At 31.7% G+C, this 21,148-nt stretch overlaps 1 protein-coding gene and 1 long non-coding RNA gene across 2 annotated transcripts; both read right to left on the reverse strand.

Moving 5' to 3' along the window:
• Positions 1-1,122: 1,122 nt before the first annotated feature.
• On the reverse strand, positions 1,123-10,274 carry LOC132756647 (coiled-coil domain-containing protein 96-like). Its single transcript, XM_060747777.1, has 11 exons — positions 10,193-10,274; positions 7,436-7,568; positions 6,969-7,253; positions 6,475-6,644; positions 5,496-5,777; positions 4,817-4,970; positions 3,863-4,056; positions 3,224-3,343; positions 2,699-2,791; positions 1,967-2,104; positions 1,123-1,621 (listed from the first exon to the last, which is right to left on the reverse strand). Exons 1-11 carry the CDS (start codon positions 10,205-10,207, stop codon positions 1,376-1,378), a joined length of 1,830 nt encoding a protein of 609 aa, XP_060603760.1. The 5' UTR covers positions 10,208-10,274; the 3' UTR covers positions 1,123-1,375.
• Positions 10,275-16,431: 6,157 nt separating this feature from the next.
• Positions 16,432-20,857, reverse strand: LOC132756656 (uncharacterized). Its single transcript, XR_009629358.1, has 4 exons — positions 20,746-20,857; positions 20,040-20,273; positions 17,114-17,271; positions 16,432-16,564 (listed from the first exon to the last, which is right to left on the reverse strand). It is a non-coding gene; the product is annotated as an uncharacterized LOC132756656 (long non-coding RNA).
• Positions 20,858-21,148: the final 291 nt, after the last annotated feature.

Here is a 21,148-nt window from a genome sequence, read left to right on the forward strand (position 1 = left end):
TCCAGTACAGCTTGAACCCATAATTGCTAAAATTGAGAGGCACTTAAACCACTAGGTCTCTGCTCCCATTTTCTTGTTTGTTTGAAATGTTAGGGTGAGAATGACCATGCCATGCCAATGTGGAGTTGGGGTAGCCTTCATATTTGTACAGTATTACTAAACAATATTTGCTACCAAGTTTTAGTATGTTGACATTAATATCACTTGCATGGTCAATGGACAGTACCATGTTTAATTCAGGACATGCCAGGATTATACTAAGGGTTTACAAATCTACATGAATCAATGGTAGGGCTTTAGGAATATTTTTTAAATACATGTATGTACATCAAAAGAAGTAACACTGCTGTATCAAACTCAAATGAAATGGTTGTTACTAAAAACAGCATCAAATTTAAAGATGATTTCAACTGATTATGACTCAGTGTCAGGTGACCAATTATATTGGTGAGGCTGGAATTTCCTACCATTATCGGCCCTCTGTACATGAGGAAGTGCTGAAACGGTCATGTGGCATCCTATTCGATGTTATCAAAATTTTTTTAGTATTAATGATTTTGTGATTAAAACTTAACCTAACCAGTATAGACTTAAAGATACAGTTGTCCAAGTATGTTTGATCTTGACCATGAACAATGATGTTTGCCTTAAAGTACCCTAGTTGTACATAAATGTAGAACTAAACCTATAAGATTTAAATGCAACCCATTACTTTCCTTTAAATATAATACTAATTTAACTAATGTATGTATGTCTCATAAATTAAAACTATAATATTTTACGATTTGGTAAAAAAAAGTTATTTGCTTATTTCTGTTCGTAAGTATAAAGAGCTTATAACAAGAAGTACACCCTTGCAAGAAAGGAAAAAATACTTTAAAACAATCAGTTACTGACTTCTTATCAATACAGTGGAATATTTCATGAAAATTCAGTCAGTATTTTGAAAGAAGAAACACAAAAATGGTCTCTTTAAACAGACAACTTTAATCCTGTATACCTTGTGAGACTGAGTTTAGTTGTATATTTATGACTTAAAACTTTAACTTTTGTAATTTTAAGCATAAAACCTTTCAAATTGCTTCTGTTATTCATAAAATCATAACATATATCAAGAACATGTTTTTCTGTATAAAAGTTTTATTATTTATATCACAGACATTTAATAACTTCAAGTAAACACTTATTTCAGAACTGTACACAGATGACATTGTGTCTAGATTCCCTAAAATAAACAATGACATAATTATGTACTCTCCATATACTTCATATATATCAAATTCCATAAAAATATTTCCGTTTCATAACCAAAACTAAATGCCACTCAACTAAAGTCCGGCTTTACTTTTGTTAGTTTTGTTTAACACAATATATTCTAAGCGCGTCCACTCCGGGCTTGTTCAATTTTACGCCTCACTTGATTACAATGCAGTGTAAGTTCTGCATGTTGCATTTTCAGATGTTCAAGTTTATTACGAAGGTCATCGCCTTCATCTTTACGCTCTTCAAAGTCTCTTAGTAAAGATTCATTCCCTAAAAGTCCACAATTTTGTCGTAAACGTTGGTTATCAATTCTTAAAGCGTCTCTTGCTTGTTTTGTTCTAGATAAAATATCTCTTTTCTGAAATAAAAGAAATTTAGATGAAATACTCAGTAGATTGAACGAAACAAAATGACAGGGTTTCATTATTTAGTGATTTACTTATTCTTTATCTCACAAATAGAAACATCAGATGTGTCAGGTAATATTTTGCATTTTTCATATATCCAATCTTAGAAAAAAAGATTATTACAAAACTGCTTGATTTTGCAACATGATTATTATTGATTTATAACACTTAACAGTAACCTTTCTATGAAAATTTTGAATACGCTTCAATAAAATTAATTATATTAAGAATTAATACATCAAAGTTACCAATTCAATTATACCAAAGCAGAATATTTAACAGTAAGTTGGGATTACCTGTCCAACTTCGGCCTCCACTTCCCGCAGGTTACGTTTCTGTACTTGATTTTCTGCCTGGACATACTGTAGCTTCTCTTTTAAATGTGTTAACACCTGAACAGTGCTGGTAATCTTCTTACGTAATTTCAGCAACTCCTATACAATATATTAGAAAATATTATTTACAATATTGTACTGTGAACACTATTAAATTCAGTAAGACAGGATTGTCTTTTAATGAAACAAGCAAGTTAATCAACATGTTTCCATGGCCTTTTAGAGCTCAATTACCCAATCATGTTGGTTTGTACTTATTTTCATCTGAAGTGAAGGTAATTTTCAACAAAACTGATAATCTGTTCTACTATTATAGCAATCCCAACACCATTCCATCCACCCACAATTCCCTCATTATTGCCATACCCACAGGGACCCGACATCATTCCATTTATTGAAGAAAAAAGCACTGCCCAAGAAGAAAATGTGTTGCGTTTGTCTTGAAAATTGACCAAAAAATTCAGATGCTATGATTTCTTTTTAAATGTAAAGTAATGTTTCACATCAAAGAATTAATAAAACTTTTGTTTCATACTGAAGTGAAGTTTATAGTGTGTTCAAATAAAATTGTTCTTCACTTCAATATTATAACTTTGGCAGGATTAACAACGCCCACCACCACCTCAATAACTACCAATGCTCTTAACCTTACTGATATAGCAATAAACATTTATTTAGAGACATTAAACCCACCTCATTTCTTTCTTCAATCTTCTCATTATATGTCTGGTTTTCAATCTTCAGCTGTTCAAAATCTATCAAATGTAAACCTTCAGCTAACTCCTCCTGAAATAATAATATAAACAAGCAATGAAAGAACTGGAAAAAAAGAAATCCTCCAGTCTAACACAGTATAGGAAATTAGGTCATATTGCGACTTTCCAGCTTTACTGGTGAAGGAAGACCTCAGGTACCCTCAGGCACAAATGAATACTTGACATAAAGAATTACAATATAAAGTTTTAAAGAATAGAACTTTGAAATAAGTTTTAAAGTGAGGATATTAGTTAAAGAAAATAACAGCCAACTGTTATAGGAACTTAGATACCACAGTCAGTATTAGCTGCCTGTGTTGACACTTGTATACCAAACTAAGAAGGAGCAAAGCATGAAAAAATATAATATTATTTCTTATTTTCATTGATCACGATTTATAATAAAGAAAGTTAGCTGACTTCTTGTACTGAAATGTTATAACTATACTATTACTGTATTTACCTTAGACTTGAGCTGGTGTTCTTTCTTCTTAAGTTTATTTTTCAGTTTGATATTTTCCAGTCTCACATTTATCACCTCCCCTTCTTTTCTTGCTTCGCCTGCTAAATACTGTTCGATATCCTAGAAAACGAAAAATGTACATTTGAAAGTTGTGTCCATTTACTTACAGGCAAAATAGAAATAGCGTTATTCCATCTAGTGTGGATTCATTTAAATAAATCTTAAGAGTTTTTGGATCTAATATGAAAGAAAAATGATGACTGAGTCTAAGCACAATTGTTTAAAAAAAATTGAATTAAGTTTGCTCAACTTATTTCAAGATATCTCAATGCTTCATACAATATTTCTCCCTGAATGAAATACTTTTACTCACATTTCTTACATACACATGTAGTTCAAATTTATTCATTTCAACTTGATTATACAGGCAATTTTTATTTGATTAAAATCACTCCAAAATCCATCACTTGCTGAGCATACACATATGCTATTAAAAAATGTGAAATATGACGATACCAATCAAACCCACTTTCCCCTGCCTGATGCTAGTAATCATTTGCTATATAAATGTACATTAATAATAAAACCGCAATGATTTTTTCAAATGTTGAAAAAATTCTAACAGACAGGTCCACCTACCTTTGGTGGTATTGGTCGACCAGATCTACTATTGAGCGCATTAAGTGCCACTTGTTTCTTGAACTCCATGAACTTTTTACGTTCCTCATCAACTCTCTCTTTACGTTCCTCGCAGCGAGACTTGAGCTCTTGTATCTGATGTTTGTAGTTGTCCCTCTCTTGCATGTCCTGTCTACGCAGGTCCTCTAACTGAGCTGTAAATATTACAAACATAAAGACTGCACTACTGTATTACTGTATAAGTGGTTATAAGATAGCAGAGTGGAAATATTGGCGATTTAGGGAATTGAAGAAAATCGCTAAAATTTCCACTACCTTACATATCAACCAACCTATCATTAAATACTATTTTTGCATGATTTGATAATATTTCACTCTCACAAAAAGTCTGGAATTTTAAATTTGTTAACTTTTCAACACGCGGAAGTGTCCACTTATACAATAATCATTTGTTTAAATATTGATGAAAAATAATTCTGTATTGAAGAAAACATAGTTCTGTACACTATATTAAAAACATTGTTGAAGTTGTGTATAATTGATATTTTTATCACTACCTCTGACTATATTTAATTACTAGTAAGTTTTTTCCATACATGTATATGGCATTTTTTTATATTTGGTGCAAGTGACCAAGGCAAGTTATCATATGAATAACTGAGAATCGGTTATAATGTGTGGTCGAAACTATTTGATCAAAGTACAATAACTAAACCCATAACCTGCTGTTTATGTTTCCTTGTACATCGATTCAGTTCAATAGTTAAAATATTTATATGTTAAAACTTATGTACAGATAAATAAATATACATGTTCCCAATCCCTAACAAACATCCATGCCAAACATTCAAAAATATGGGTATATAATATAGGTATTTGACATTCATGTGTTACAACCATATGTCACTAATCATAACGAGTTTAGGGAAAAAAATCAATCAATTGTTTCCTTACCCATATATTTGAGATATCTTTGTTCTTGATCTGTGACATTTTTATCATATTCCTGTCGACTTTCATCTGCCTTCTTTTTCCTGAAGTATTCAGCTAGTTTGTGCTGCAGGGAGTAGTTTGTCTGTTGAAGCTGCTCTCTCTCGGCAATAGCTTGCTGTATTTTATCAATAGAGGTAAACAAACCTTTACTTTCCAATAAAGCATACAAAGACTCTATACAGAGAGAATATTTCTTCAGCTCTGTCGGCAAATCAATCCAGACTACCGGGCTTAGCATTAGGAAACAAATTGAATAAGATCAAAAGCTGTAATTATCTATCTCCTATCCTTTTTATACTTAAAGATTGAATTTTATCCAACTAAAAATATCATGCCATTGTTTCATACTGACAATACAAAGGGAAGTAATTCATACCAAACTTGCAAAAGGGAGGTAATTTTTATAATAAGAAGGGAAGCAACCCCTGCAAGAAAAAGGGAGGTAACTAATGTAATACTCAAAAGGGAAGCAACTTGAGATTAGTTTGAAAAAAGGAGTTACCTTGCAAGAGAAAATTTTAGTTTGGATGTAAATAAGTTGCCTGTCATCAATGAATCATCCCTCTTATTTGTCTTAACAAAATTCAAAATTTCCAGTCAATTCATATGCTATATTGCTATTGCTACAACAGTAACTTACATGGTATCGTTCTATCAGCTCCTCTCTGTCAAACTCTGGTTCTTCCTCTTCGTCTTCTTCCTCCTCCTCATCTTCCTCCTCCTCATCAAATGCTTCCAATTGTCCCCCTTCTTTGTCCCCCTCAGCAGTTCCAGGTCGCGACCTCTCAGGAGTCCCTGGTTCTAGGATATCTGGAACTGGTACTGGTGTTTGCTCAACAGGGCTTCCTTCTCTTGATAATTTTTCACCAACTCCTACTGGGACAGGACTTTCTGCACGTTCACCCTCAGCAAAGGTATCACTCTAAAAAAAATGAAATATAGTTCATTTACCATTCAAATTCTTACAATACATGTGAAAATATGATTTATGGCTCTTTCTAAATTATTAACTACGGTATATCACAATTTTTAATCATTTTTTTTTATATATGGACTATAAATAATGGTCCTTAATATATGTTTATCATATCAAAGCTGAGCAAGGAGGCAAAAACTGCCAAAGCTATGAGCTTTTTCATTTTCCAGATTTCCTGGTTTTCATTATACAAATGTAAGTATGTCTGAGTTTGTGATTTTACTAAAATATTAGAATACACTGATAAACACTTTTCCAACTTGCAGACGACAGGCTATTCTTATCAGTAGGTTTTCGAGTAAAGATAACTGGTTGCGAATCTCACTGTATAAATCGTATGTAAAATGGTCTGACATATGGTACGTTTACAGTTAATTTAAATACTTTGGTGTCAAAAAATGTGTTTAAATCATATACTCTGACAAAGCTAAAATCCCAAGCTTTCCATTGATGTAATAATTTTTAAAATAGGAGATTTAATCACAACAAACTAGCAGTTTAAAAACGGCTTAATTTGTATTGTTTTAGCATAAGAGATATCAATTTACTCGAAAATAAGGGAAGCAACTCGTATTTTTTCACTCGATATACCTCGGTTATTTACGTAGTTCATATGAAAAGTGTTTATGGGATTATTACAAACCTGGGGAACAGGTGATTTGGACCCTTCTGTTTCACCCTCTGGTTTAGTCTCCTCTCCTTCACCATCAGGCTTGTCTCCATCCTCCCCACCCTCCTTTGCTTCACCCTCGGCAGGAGCATCACCCTCAGCTGGGGCCTCACCCTCACCTTCTTTCTTTTCTTGATCTTCACCTAAATATACACCAACAGATATAAACGTCTTGTATGAAAAGGACATGACAGACTAAAAACAGAATTGCTTGTTTTCTTATTTGAAAAAAAACTGAACAAAATGAAAAATTAGAAATAATCTGTGACACCCTGTATCAATGTTAAAACATTTATATAGGAAGCTGCTATGTGTTCTGAGAGAAAAAAAATTAAAGATAAAAAGTATTGGGAAAAAACTGGTTAAAATATTTAAAATTCATAACATAATAACGTACATGTAGACTAGCTCTGAAATATTCTTTTGATCATAATTAATTCATTACTTTTAGTTATTATAAAACAAACCTCCTTCAGCAGGTGCCCCTTCTTCTGCTGGCTTCTCTTCCCCATCAACAGTAGCTTCTCCTTCTTCTTTCTGCTCACCCTCTCCCTCTGGCTTGACTTCGCTTTCACCGGCCTCTTGACCTTCTGCCTTTTGTTCCCCTCCCTCTGCTGTTTGCTCAGCCCCACCTTCTGGCACTTGTTCTGTCTCCCCAGTTTGTTCAGCACCACCCTCAGCTGTTTCTGTAGGTGTAGCTTCAGCTTGAGCAGTTTCTTCAGGTGCTGGAGTAGCCTCAGTTACTTCTCCTTCTACAATAAAATAAAGTCAAATTTTGTTAAACGGATATAATCTTGAAATAGTACATCATATATTTAAATAGTATTGTATTTCACAATATACTTCTTATTAAAAAATACATAAATTAGAGCCATTTTTTTAGTTTTTCATAGGCCACTTTTGAACAAATATGATAAAAAAGCCATCTTCCCACCTGGTTGTTGGGCTGGTTCTTCAGTCTGCTCAGCTGGAGCTTCTTCTTGTGTTTGAGGTTGATCCTCAGCTGGTGGAGCCTCCGCTTGAACCTCTGGTGCAGGTGCCTCCTCTGTAGTAGCAGAATTATTTGCCTGCAGAAAATAAGCAATTTATTTTGGTACCCATTTTGTATTTAAGGCTACATTACCTTGACACTTTTTTGTAAACGTTCACACAATTACTAAAAAATGAAATGATACCATTTAAATGGATGCACTTCTATTTGCTATACTATATATTTGTTTTCAAGTTGCCAATTTGATTACTTACACTAACAGTTATCTACTTTCTATTTTGAAAAACTAAAAATATTGTACACGGCTTTCCATGAGGGTGTCATTTTGCAGATTTGGAAGATAAACTTAGTTCCAAAAAATCAAGTCCTTAGTAATTATTTCACATTGTTGTTAAGTAAAAAAGTTGTATTCTCTCATATTCAAGGCTGCTTAGAGTGTTACTTATTCAGAAGTGTAAATCAAAATTTTGCCAAAAATGAAACATTATTCTCCATTTTTGTAAGACACCAGGCTTAACTCAAACTGTGGGATAATTTTATGATATTAACTAAGTAATAATTATTGCATTGTTGGGTGTTGGTTAAAGTAAATGAAATTAATATGATAAAATATGGAGGCCTTATTATATACTTTTCACTTTCTGTGTCTTCTGAGCTTTTGAAAGTTTTATAAGCATTAAATCTAGGAGGAAGAAATAAATCGGAACATAGACATGGACTGAAAGTTCCTGTACAGTAACTAGAATGCTTAATACTAGCAATGGTTTACCAATTTGTAAGGCTATTCTTTTTTATTATCCTGTTGCCTATCTGCTTTATATTGGGTGCAATTGCCCCCAAATCCCCTTAATAAATTTCAGATATCTCAAATGAGTGCAGACCCATAAGTAGATTCTACCTGGGTGGCACGATAGCTGAGCTCAGTTGGTTAGACCACTGACTGTCACCCCTGAGGTCCTAGGTTTAATCCTGGGTAACATCCTTGGGATTTTTCACACACATTTCAGTGTTTTCCACTTACCTAGAGGTGTACTGGTAAGAAAACAGGATAACCATTGCATGGCCTATACACTGGGCATGAAAAAAACCCCGAAGGGATCTATTTAATAAAAGCTAGGGACTGATTGCCGGATTCCCTTGTGTAATGTATCTCATAGCTGTCTCTCAATTCAGTTTAAACAATGTATACCTGCTTAGTGTAATCCAAAACGATTTTGAAGCAGTATAATGTAGATGTAAATAATAATAATTCTCAATGATATGTTGTTTTTGACATCGGTTATTCATTAACTTAAAGCAGCTGACCTCCTTGCTAATATTTCAAAATCCCCCCTCAAAATCATTATATAGTTAAAAGAAATCAAAATGACACTTCAAAATGTTTATATTTTAACATTATTGCTTTGAAAACAAACAGTTCGCTTTTCCACCAACAGGAAGTACCTTCTTTTATTATACCACGAAATCGGAGGCTTTCATCCGGGTTTTTTTCTAGTATCACGTGATCGTACAGGACAAATATCGAGACCTGTGCTCCGGAATGCACGAAATCCAGGATTTTATCAAACATGTAGGATTACGAATAACTGCTTTTGTTTTTATATTTGTAGTAATTCATGGCACTAAAAATTGTAATTGATTAATTATTTCACATATATGACGACCAATTCATCGATTTAACATTTAGCTTGAAATATGATAGGGGCCTACTCAATGACGAAAATTGATAAAAGATCCCGGGCATACCGGATACCGGGATTTTTCCAGGCCACTGTTGTAACAAGTGACTGGTTAAATAAATTATCTTCTATTTATATTGCCTACTGCGTTAGTAATGTAGTAGATTATGGAAAAGAAAAAACCGATATATTAACGCTTTTGTCAACATTCTTTCTTGAATTAAGGTGACAATAATGATGGATTTTTACAATAAACCTTACTAGATCAGTATTTACTGTTTACTTTAAATTTTATTTCATTTTTTTCATTTTACAATCTGGAGGTCCGTGGATTTAACATGATTAAAAAAGTGGCTATATCCTGGATTAGACCCCAAGGTCTAAACCAGGAGTATATATAAGGTTCATTCCGTTTTCTTTAGTGTATTATATACATGTTTTATACCTGAATCCAGGAGATTGCCAAAAAGGTTTTTTATTAAGTTTAGCAGACCCCAAAGTGCATGCATTTTTGTTTCTAAGCTGTTATATTTTATTCTGAATTTTGTTGTAGTTTTGAAAATATGCATCTTAAAACGTGGGTAAATGGGCAGCAGCTCCCAATAAGCAAGTTTGCTATTATTGTTTTTCTTCTGGAGTCTAAACGCAGAAACCTGATGTGAATTTTGGAAATCTGAGAAGTGCTGGAATCTCAGTCACAACATGCCGAAAAACTGTTCATTCCATTAACCGTCTAAGAGAAGTAAATATAATATAGACGAAGATTATCTTAACATTTAAATAAACAGATGACATACGGATAATCCGATTTTACCATAAAATTTATCACGTTAAAATTGTTTATCTGTTTTAGAGAGACAAACTATTGACAAAACTTGCATTATAAAGACAAATATATTTTAAATAAAACTTAATATACAATCAATTTATGATGTTTCGTTCAATTTCTTATTACGTACTGAATTCAATCACCTAGTTTAGTAAAATATAGTAAATAAAGTAAGTATTGTAGATTATTTACCTCTTGGTCCGCCATTTTGTTGCTATGTGAATGCGAGAATAAAACCTGTATGTTTACCGTTTCTTTTCCGGTGACGCCGTAACTTTTATTGGCGCCCGCGCCGAAGCGCGGCGCTCTTATGGAATGAGATCAGATTTTGTGAAAGGGCGACAGCAACTTCTCGAGCCTTTTAGTCGGTCATAATAAAAGCCGAAAATTCCGATCGGTATGAGGGTGCTTGATTATTAAATAAGAATGAAATGTCGCGATATGTTACAATGAATTTTCGCAATGCAAACATTTAAAAATGAAATAACCTTTTCGGTCAATAAATCGCGCTCTTCGGGGTTTTTTATTTATCATTTTGTAGTACACAGTCGGTTATCATGTCATGGTATGTTATTGTTGTACATGTATCCTAGAATGATCAGTTGATGACCTAAATATTCCAAAAACCTATTTATAGATATATCTTTTTATCACTCCTATCGGTAAATGCCGGTCTCTCCCGGTCTATTTTGACCAGGATTTACTAGTGACCGGCGAATAGTACCACACGTTATATTGTCCGGTCTCTCCCGGTTTTGGGGAGTAGATGTTTGATATCGTTACAATTAGAAAAAAAACAACAATAGCATGTTTCATTTTATCTATATGAGATAAAACAATAAATATGTAACGGATTTATATGTAATATAAATCCGTGATATGTACAATAATTGAGAAAAGGTACATTTTTATGGTATTAAAATGACATTATCAACTTTGAAACATTTTATTTAATTATTCAATTTGTTATTCGTGTTTAGTAAAGATGCCGAGGAATTATTCAAAGTTACAAATTAGATTTTATGAATTATTCAATTGATCGATAATTTAAAAAATGATAAAGAAAAATACAATGTACATGTACATGGTTTAAGAATAAACAATATTATATATTGAAAGATAAACCATAATTTACTGACTTTTTCCAGTTAAGCATTGACTATATAATCGTCGGTCAATATGACAATTGAATTCTTAAAATTTATTTTTACAATTTTAATAAAAAAGAGTAGTAAAAACTCAGTATTAAAATAGCACATAAACACAAAAAAGAATAAAAGAAAACAATATTCATAAAATTTGTATTTTTTAAATTAAAATTAATAGATATTACAATTATTGTATAATAAACAATTATGCTCAACATGATCAACATGGTAATATAACCAGTGTCAATATTTTTACTAACTTAAAGTGTGAACAGATACCTTAAGGGGGTCTTCGCTAATAGCGATAACATGTACATATTAAGGGACAAATGTGTGGTACGTGTTGATCATGCGTTACACATATGGATTATAAATGATTGCATACATGTATATCCGTTGCTATTAATAACCACGATCATAAAGAAATAACAAGTAATATTCTAATCTCTAGCATGCCAATCAAAGTTCATAATGAACAATGTCTTTCGTCCGCTCATTCATAAGTGGTATACATTTCTGGTAGTTTATAAGAATATCTTGTCATCATATGTGTACTAGTTCATCTTCACTTGCTGCATTTCTTGCTTGGACGCCCTTTGATGCTTTGCATCAATGCTTTTCTTGTAATAATTTGGAAGATAGTAATAAATTTGTGGACGCGTTGTTGATTGATAAATAGGCGAATGTTTTCATAATATACATATGTACATCTAAAAGACAATGTGTTAGGCCAAATTCGTTGCGACAATATTCATGAAAATGTGAGACAACTATTGTAGATTATCAATAAAGTGTACATTTTGGAACATACAATCTGGGACTTAAAAATAATATTTAAAGTCCCAGATACAATTGTTGTTTTGACATTTCAAACTAAATACTGCTGGTGCTTTTATATTGTGACATGTAAAATGTATAACAATTCCATTACATAGACATAATGGCTGAGAGTAATTTCTGATACTTAATGAATCAAATGCCCCAGATATTTTTGGTTTATGCGAAACATTTATATGTGATTCAGTAGAAGATAAGGATCTCAAAATTGATAATTATACTTTTGAAAGGAGAGACAGGGTATTGAAGGGTGGCGGTGGAATTGTTATATATATTAGAGATACTGTTTCTTATAGAAGGCGAATTGACATAGAATCCCAAACTGTGAAATCTGTTTGGTTACAGGTTATTTTTTCACACAATAAAACTGTAGTGTTAAATTTCTTTTACAGGCCACCTAACAGTAACCAGTCTTTGATTGATTTCTATGAGCAGCAATTAATTACTGCAGAATTAAATAATCTAGATTTGTATGTAATTGGAGATATGAACATTAACTATTCATACCCTAATAATTTTAATAATAGCAAATGGGCGCATATTGTTCAAGATTTTGGCCTCGAGCAATTAATTCAATCTCCTACTAGAGTAACTAAAGATACATCTACTATAATTGATCATTTATACGTATCTTCCCTTAACCATATTTATGATGTGAGTGTCTCTAATTGAAGCTTAAGCGATCACTATCCATTGTCGTTTACAATAAATGGTTACAAGAAGGGAGGCAAATGCTTTCTCGCATAAAACGATAAATTATCGTTCTTTCAAGAATTTTAATGAACAAGTATTTAAAGATGATTTGAATGCTATTAATTTTGATATGATTGAAACTATTGCAGAGCCAAATAACTCACTTGATGTTCTATACAATATGATTGAAACATTATTTAACAAACACGCGCCTGTAAAAGTAAAGCGTATTAAAAGGACTAAACAACCAGATTGGTACTCTGACGATATTAAAGAGTCCCGCAATAAAAGAGATCACTATAAAAGTTGTAAAGACTGGATTAATTATAAGTTATGGAGAAATAAATGCCAGGCTATTATTAAAAAGAGTAAGAAGATGTTCTTTAACAAGGCAGTTGAAGATTCGAGAGATTGTAAATTTTTATGGCAAAATTTAAAAGACATATCAAATGAGAATAAGCAGCAACCGTCTTTACCAATCACATTAAACATTAATGATGTTCTTTTTGAAGGAAATATGAATGTTGCAAATGCCCTAAATAAACATTTTACAGAAATTTCAAAACTAATTAAGAAATCTAATTTTAATGTTAAATTTTTTTTGTATTTAAAAGATTTTCTAGATCATAAACTTAGAATAAGCAATTTGACATTGATTTCATAACCACATTTGAAGTAAGCAAATATATTGACAACCTTGATAAAAATAAATCTTCTGACATTGATGGAATTGGTCCTAATATGTTAAAACTATGTAAAGACTCTATAACGAGAGCAATAACTTCAATTATTAATAAGAGTATTTCACTAGGTATATTCCCAGATAAACTGAAACTAGCACGTGTTATACCTTTACACAAAGGGGGAGATAAGTCAAACCCCAATAATTATAGGCCAATATCTATTCTCCCAACCATTTCAAAAATACTTGAAAGGCATGTTGCAAATCAGCTAAATAATTATCTTCATTATACCAATATCATTAATGAACACCAGTCAGGTTTCCGGAGACATCATTCTTGCCAAACGGCTTTGATCCGCCTTATAGATGCTTGGCTTACGAATATTGATGATGGAAATATAATAGGCGCTGTATTTTTAGATTTTAAAAAAGCCTTTGATTTAGTTGACCATAATATACTGATTCATAAATTAAAACATTATCATTTTTCTGAAAACTGTACAATTTTTCCAGTCATATCTCTCTAACAGAGAGCCAATTGTAAAAGTCAACAATGATAAATCTGAAAGCTTACCGGTTATAAAAGGCGTACCACAGGGCTCAATCTTAGGTCCTATACTGTTTCTTTTATATGTAAATGATATATCAGTCACTACGAATTCAGACATTGATATGTATGCAGACGATTCAACATTACACATAGCTGACCAAAGTTTGAGTAATATACAGTCTGAGTTGCAACTAGACTTACTAAAAATACAGGAATGGTGCACTCTCAATAATATGGCCATAAATCCAGAAAAGACCACGTGCATGATAATTGGATCAAAATGTAAAATAAATAACATAGGCAATCTTTCTCTGCATATTGAGAATTCGAGTATAAATAATGTTCATTGTCAAAAGCTACTTGGATTGCATATTGATAACTGTCTATCTTGGAAAACACATATTGACAAAACATGTTCTAAGCTTGCTTCTAAAATATCTCTGAAGAAAAGAATTCAAATATTTCTTACACCTGAAATGAAACAATTATTTTATAACGCTTACATTGCCCCTACTTTTGATTATGGATGTATTATTTGGTCCCAATGTAACAAATCAGATCTAAATAGAATAACAAAATTACAAAAAAGAACCGCCAGAATTATTTTAAATAAACCAGTAAAAACAAATTCTCTTGATATGTTTCAAAATATGAAATGGTTATCTTTTCCATCTAGATGTAAATACTTTTCTGGAATTATGGTATATAAAGCGATGAATGAATTAACGCCAGCATATATTTCTAATCTAATTCCGTTATCTCAAAATAAAACTTACTTACTAAGATCAACACATAAAAAAGATATTATGCATAAACGACCTAAAACAAATTATTTGAAACGTACTTTTTATTATTCTAGTATGGAGTTATGGAACACTATTCCTTTAAAAAAATAAGAAATCTTTCAAGTCTTAAATTGTTTCAATCACATTTCAAACATTTATTATTGTCTAGAGATGAATTATAGAAAATTTACCTATCCTATAATATAATATTATGTCTGTCTTCTTTGTTGATTAAGATTTACTGAATGTTGTAATCTTTACAATTGCTTGAATATGTCCGTTGTTATGTTTATGTTTTATTGAAGGCCTTGTTGAAAATAAGATTTTGCATTATATGTGTTGTATCTAATGCTTTGATGTATTGTCTTAATAAGTTATATCTTCGTTAAATAAAGAGTTTGTTATTATTATTATTATTATTATTATTATTATTATTATTATTATTATTATTATTATTATTATTATTATACAGTAGTATTTTATTTAATAATTTAATTAAGGAGACAAAGACACTCCAATACTTTAGTAGGACTTGAAATACGTGTCTAGATACGATATAGCTCTATATTGAAACACATTTTCTTTATTAACATATTATGTAATTATATTGCAACAAGTTCACCATTCAAGTTTTATAGTTCTTTGAAACGGCAGACTCACTTAAAATGTTATCATATCATAAATTATTGCAAATATTCTAACAGATTTTGTTTGTTTGTCGTTTTTTTGTGGAGTTAAGATTTCTGTGTAATCTCCTTTGACTGTATGGATCTATTAGTAATATGTTTAATGCTTAATAAATTTTGTCATATTGTTCGCCGTAAATGTTTAGAATTATATCTTTTAATTCTTTAAAATACTAACCGGTGTCTGCCTAAATGCTCAAGATCTTTATATAAAAAAGCATGCGCATCATATAAATATTTCACACTACATGTACTTTCTTATTCAGGTTTACTCGTGCATATATCTATCACGTGACAACGGTAATCAAATCTTGTAATACAGATTTGGATAATACTGATTTGGCGTGCTGCATCAAATAAGGTACATGCACACCTCTTGATAAACTACAGATTGTGCCTTTCATATTTATTATTTGAAGGACATATTTATTATAGCACATGAAGGAAACCACCATCCACTATTTAGTTCGTTTTAAATGGCTTTGGTGTTCATATCTGAAAAGTAATTAAAGATGTCTTCATCTGCCCTTGTATGTGTATTTGAGTTTATTTATACTCGCCACCGGTTGCCCATATGGGCGAGTCCTCCAGAAGAGTGTTAGTCATTTTATATTTTGGAGGATAGTGTAAGATACAGATACAGAAAGATGCCCAAATTCCAGAAGCTTCTCCTGGTTCTTCCAAGTGCCAAGTGTTTAAGCACTCATACACGGGACCTCGATTAAACGTCTCATCCGAAAGACTGATTAGTAATTTTAGTTGACCAGCCCGGGAATCGAACCCACAATGTGAGATTACAAGTCTCGCGCTCTAACCGATTGAGCTATGCGGACTGGCGTACACGCGTACGTTAAATACCTTTCGCATTACCTCGTAATACCATCACGTGCGCAGGTACATACAATTGTTGTCACATAATTCTCGCGTGGCCACGTAATACCTATCATGTACGAACGTAGTGAATAAAAGATTTTCTATGACCCCTTTGTGCCACCGTAGTTTTTGCTTTACAACCAATACTTTCCGTACAAGATATTCAAAGATTAACACTTAACTTATTGAATTTTATTAATTTCCATAATTCATTTTTTTCTTGAAAGCGAACAAAAATACATATTTTGCCATGAATTGGCGTTCGTAGAATATCTTGCAGAGCATTTGTGCTGCCAGTCCAAAATCACACCTGGAGTGAAAAAAGTAGAATGAATCTATTAATACTAGCTGGTAGTCATGCAAATAAGTAATAATGAGAAGAAATTTTGAAAAATATCGCAAGCCTATGGTCGGACTGTATTATTGGATAGTGTCCTTATGAACTTACATACTATTATCAATTATTTAGAAAAACTTGAACAAAAACATTTGATCATCAATACGATGTACATGCATTGCCACAGATAATAATCGTTGTAGCAAAATGAAGAAAATAATAAATATCAATTAAAGATTATGACACGTAGATTTATTGTATTCCACGCAAGAGGAATATAGCAAGAATGTTCCTTTTAAAATATTAACTGTCCGATACAAAGCTTTCAGGACACGTCAATCTACGAGCACTCATGCACAGTCTTTTCACAACAAGAAAAATCCAACAGTTATACATGTAGCTATTATGCGTTAGGAAGGTAACAAACGTTTCTTGGCAAATTAAACTTAAACATGTTTTGTTGCCGTGCTTCAGATGTGCTGATGAAAAAAAACGATGTATTGATAAATGTAAGTAATTTACCTTTAGATTGAGTTAATAATAATCTTCACGGTAACCATAGCTGTCGCCCTCACTTGAATGACTTGAATGGCTTGAATGTTTCTGTTCTTTGTTGACAATAACAATTTTTTTACCACTCTGAGGCTTGATAAATATACTGATTATGATGAGCAAGAACACTGTAAATACATATCATACAATTATATTAAATTAATAGGTTTCCATTATCAAATGCTGGCAGCAATAGCTGTATCAGATCCAAATGAATATTTATGCGGAAATAGTCTAAGGCAAACAAAAACAGCAAGTTACACAAAACCTTTAACTTAATTCATAAAGGAGAGATATTATAATTCATGTTTGACGCAATTGTGAATTTAATTTTTTTGTTTTAGTTTAATAATATTTTATTGCTCTTTGAATACAATTTATAACATTATTTCCACAAAGCAACATTTTTTAACAAAGGGCAAAAGGGTTGAACAACAAGTTCTAGCAACATTAGTAACTGTCCTTCCCTTAAGCATTATAAGATATAGAAACGAAAACATGTTTAAACACTATACACATGAGCAATTACAAATATTAAGGCGGAAACAAAAACAAAGTAGCGAATAGAATTCGACATCAAATTTAAGAGAAAAAAAAACAACAACAAAAAAAACATTTGCTTATCAATTTTTTAAATAAAAAAAATAATAGTAATTTTCCTGCACTTGCAGTATGTGATGGTTTGTATGGCTGTCAAAATATGTCATTTATAAGGGGAATTAGAAGAATTAATATTGGAACAACGATTGTTATTTTTACATGTATTTATTTCTTATTATTTAAATCTATGTGTATTTTTTATATATTTTTGAACCTCATGAAATAAAAAAGAGTTTTCATCGACTGATAAATTTTCTTTTCCATAAAGGAGAGTACTTGTACTTAATGGATGAAAAGGGCGAGTGGAAGTGAAAAGTTGGAGTCTTTGAACACCAAAAAGTTTACAGTTAAAAAAGAAATGTTCAGCATCCTCCTCGATATGGCAAAACTCACAAACAGGGGAGTTTGCTAAGTGATTTCTATACAGATCATCATTCAAATTACTACATCTATTTCTTAAACGTGCATGGTAAACAGATGTTAACCTTTCTCCAATTAAATAATATTAAGGGACAAGTGTGGGTTTGAATTTATCCTTGAGTTTAGTTTTGAACACATTTAAAGAAGTCGAGTCACGTATCTCATTATCAAGACTATTCCATGCCGAAATTGCTGAGGGTATAAATGATCTAGAAAATATTTCTGTTCGTCGTGCTATTGTTACGTAATTATCGTTATTTCTAAGGTTATATTGGCTGCTTTCTGATACAAAATTTGGGAACAAAGTGTCCAGATAACTTGGAAGCTCCCCATTTTTAGCTTTATACATTATTGATAATTTTTGCATTAAACGACGATCTGCTAAAGAGACCCAACCTATTTCATGCAGAAGTCTTTCTATAGACACTGAGCGAGTCAAACCAGTTACTAAGCGCGCAGCTTCGTATTGCATTTTTTCATTTTTTTCTTTTTCATATAAGGTACAACTATCCCAAATAACACTAGCATATTCTAATAAAGGCCTCATATAGGAAATATAAATTTGATTTAATGTTGTTCTATTGTGAATTTAACTTACTTACGTAAATATAATCACCAGTTTTCATTCGACATGAAGACAAACTTTATGAACCACCGAAATGTGTTGCGCTTTAAAAAGATGCATTGGTTTCAGGAAGTACATAATTAATTACATATGAAGAGCAAACATCCATATGTGGTGCGCTTTTTAGAAATTTTCGATATCGAGTTGTTTTTGTTTAATTTCAGTTTTTTAAGGAATAGAAAGAAATGCTTTCTGCTTTCTAGCTATCTACTAGTAAAAATTTCCCACATGGACGCATCAGCGATACGTTCATACAACTATGAACTTACCATCAAAGAAGACTAGCTGCATTAAATGAAAATTCATGACTGAATTACTATTGGGGGTATATTGACGGGCGGAAGTTGAATAACATTCCGATTTTTGCAGATATAACCAATTTTCAGGAAGAAAAAAAAACGTTCCGTATATACGGATGCTGAAAGATATACTATGCTCAAATTTGATATTTGAAAATATTGATAATTGAAACAAAGTAAAGTAACTCACGGCCTCTTTGTAAATATTAAATAAACAAATTTTGACTTCACTTAAATTAGATATATTATATCCTACACACTTTAAGTGGTCACAAAATGAATACGAGTATATAATGGCAGTTTTTTTTCTTGTAAGAAAGGACCTGCTTTACAGGAACGCAGATTTCAATACATAGTTTGTACGTTCTTTAATTTAAATAAGACATATTCAGTGTAATTTTAAAGATTTCAATAAATTTTTGCAATAACAATATTTTACTAAAAAAATAGCATAGTATATCTTAAATTCGCCTGCAAAAATCCATGGAAGCACAGGCAAGTCATGTTAGTTAGTCATTTCAAGTACAGATATTACATGTACATTGTATATAGAACCAGATATTACATGTATATAGAATAGAACAGAACTTTTTTTGTTTGTACGTAGTACATCATCATATAAAAAAAATTCAAGTGACATGTACGTTTCAGTGTCATCAGTATAAACAAATTTACTAATAGAGATAAGAAATCAATGATTGTTATGAAACTTGTTGCGAAGTTAATTGTTATATATATTAAAGTGAGGAGGAATACAGCTAAGACCACAACTCAATTTTGTTCTATCATTAAACATTATTAAATACTATTATAAGAACTGTTTTACTGATCTTATACAATGCCGAAGTAAGAAAAAAATGTTTTATTTCATAAATTTTGAAAAATTATCGTAATCTACTTTTTTTTTTTAAAAAAGTGAAAAAATATAACGTAAAGACAGCAGCTGTCTTACCCCAAATAATGATGTTGATATTGTAGAAATGTTTATGGATGTGCACCTCGGACCCTTTCCCCTTTTTGTAAGGCTGCGGCATATACGTTTTCTTGTCCATGTAAGCGTTCGGGGCATAGGAGTTAGTACCATACATATTTCCAGAAGGATTATAGTAAGGTACAAAGGATGTTACTAGCACCAGAACGCTACAGAATGTGAGCACGTTCAAAATAAGAAGCCTCATTATTCTGCCTGAAAGAAATTTTTTTAAAAAGCCGTATTACCGCGAAAATGCGCATGAAATATGAAATTTATAATAGACAATTTATTTTGTTGCATTATATATACATAAGAGCTATCATTGATATAGAAAAATAGGAGAATTCATTTTAAGATTTTAGTATCTATATTTTCTACCTTGAATGTAAAACAAAACTGCTAAATCTAATAAATTTTTCACTCTAGCGAAGGAAAAATATTCAAGAAAAATAATCATGAAATATATAGTTTGTCGATTCTATGTGGAATTCGTTAAGAAGTTTAACAAAATTTTTCTTAAAGTAAGCATTATTCGTTCAAGTACGGAATACAATAAACGATAGCCTCCCGACAGTTTCAATTTATGTATACGGAACAATTCCGAAACATACATGCTCGCTAATTTGCTGGTATTTAATAAATATTAATAGAATAATGATATGTAAATCACAGACTCTCAACTTACCAGTCTGCGAGACACAGGCAAGCCACTATTTATGCGTCAACTGTTTCTGCGTCAACTGTTTATGCGCTTATAACAACCTTCAAAACTTGGCCATATATACTTTACACTGAACTATGTGCTTAGCAATGTGAACGTATGTGGATTTGCGGTTAATACAAAAACCATAAATCTATAGCATTTTCCGTCAATTATGGTTTGTACTTACCAGTTTTAACGACGATGTCTGACCATGAGAGCTATTTCTGAGCACATTATGGCCCGCAGAATTTTGTCAGATATAGTTTAAGCGCCAACGGGGATTTGTGTGTTCGAACATTTCAAAGAAACACTAAATGTATATGATTATTAACATCACTATATGGTAAAAAGTCGTACCACAGTCGATTTTCACTTAAATGATCAA

Source organism: Ruditapes philippinarum, unplaced genomic scaffold (assembly GCF_026571515.1).
Source record: "Ruditapes philippinarum isolate M1 unplaced genomic scaffold, ASM2657151v2 ctg1507_1_1_1_1, whole genome shotgun sequence".
In the NCBI taxonomy this organism is placed as follows: Eukaryota; Metazoa; Mollusca; class Bivalvia; order Venerida; family Veneridae; genus Ruditapes; species Ruditapes philippinarum.

What these genes read in the sequence shown, in the direction of transcription:
- LOC132756647 (XM_060747777.1), bottom strand. An exon ending in AGGGGCACCTGCTGAAGGAG is followed by an intron (nt 6,645 to 6,968) that starts GTTTGTTTTATA and finishes GTGTATATTTAG; the next exon opens with GTGAAGATCAAGAAAAGAAA. An exon ending in AGCTGATAGAACGATACCAT is followed by an intron (nt 4,971 to 5,495) that starts GTAAGTTACTGT and finishes GATAAAATACAG; the next exon opens with CAAGCTATTGCCGAGAGAGA.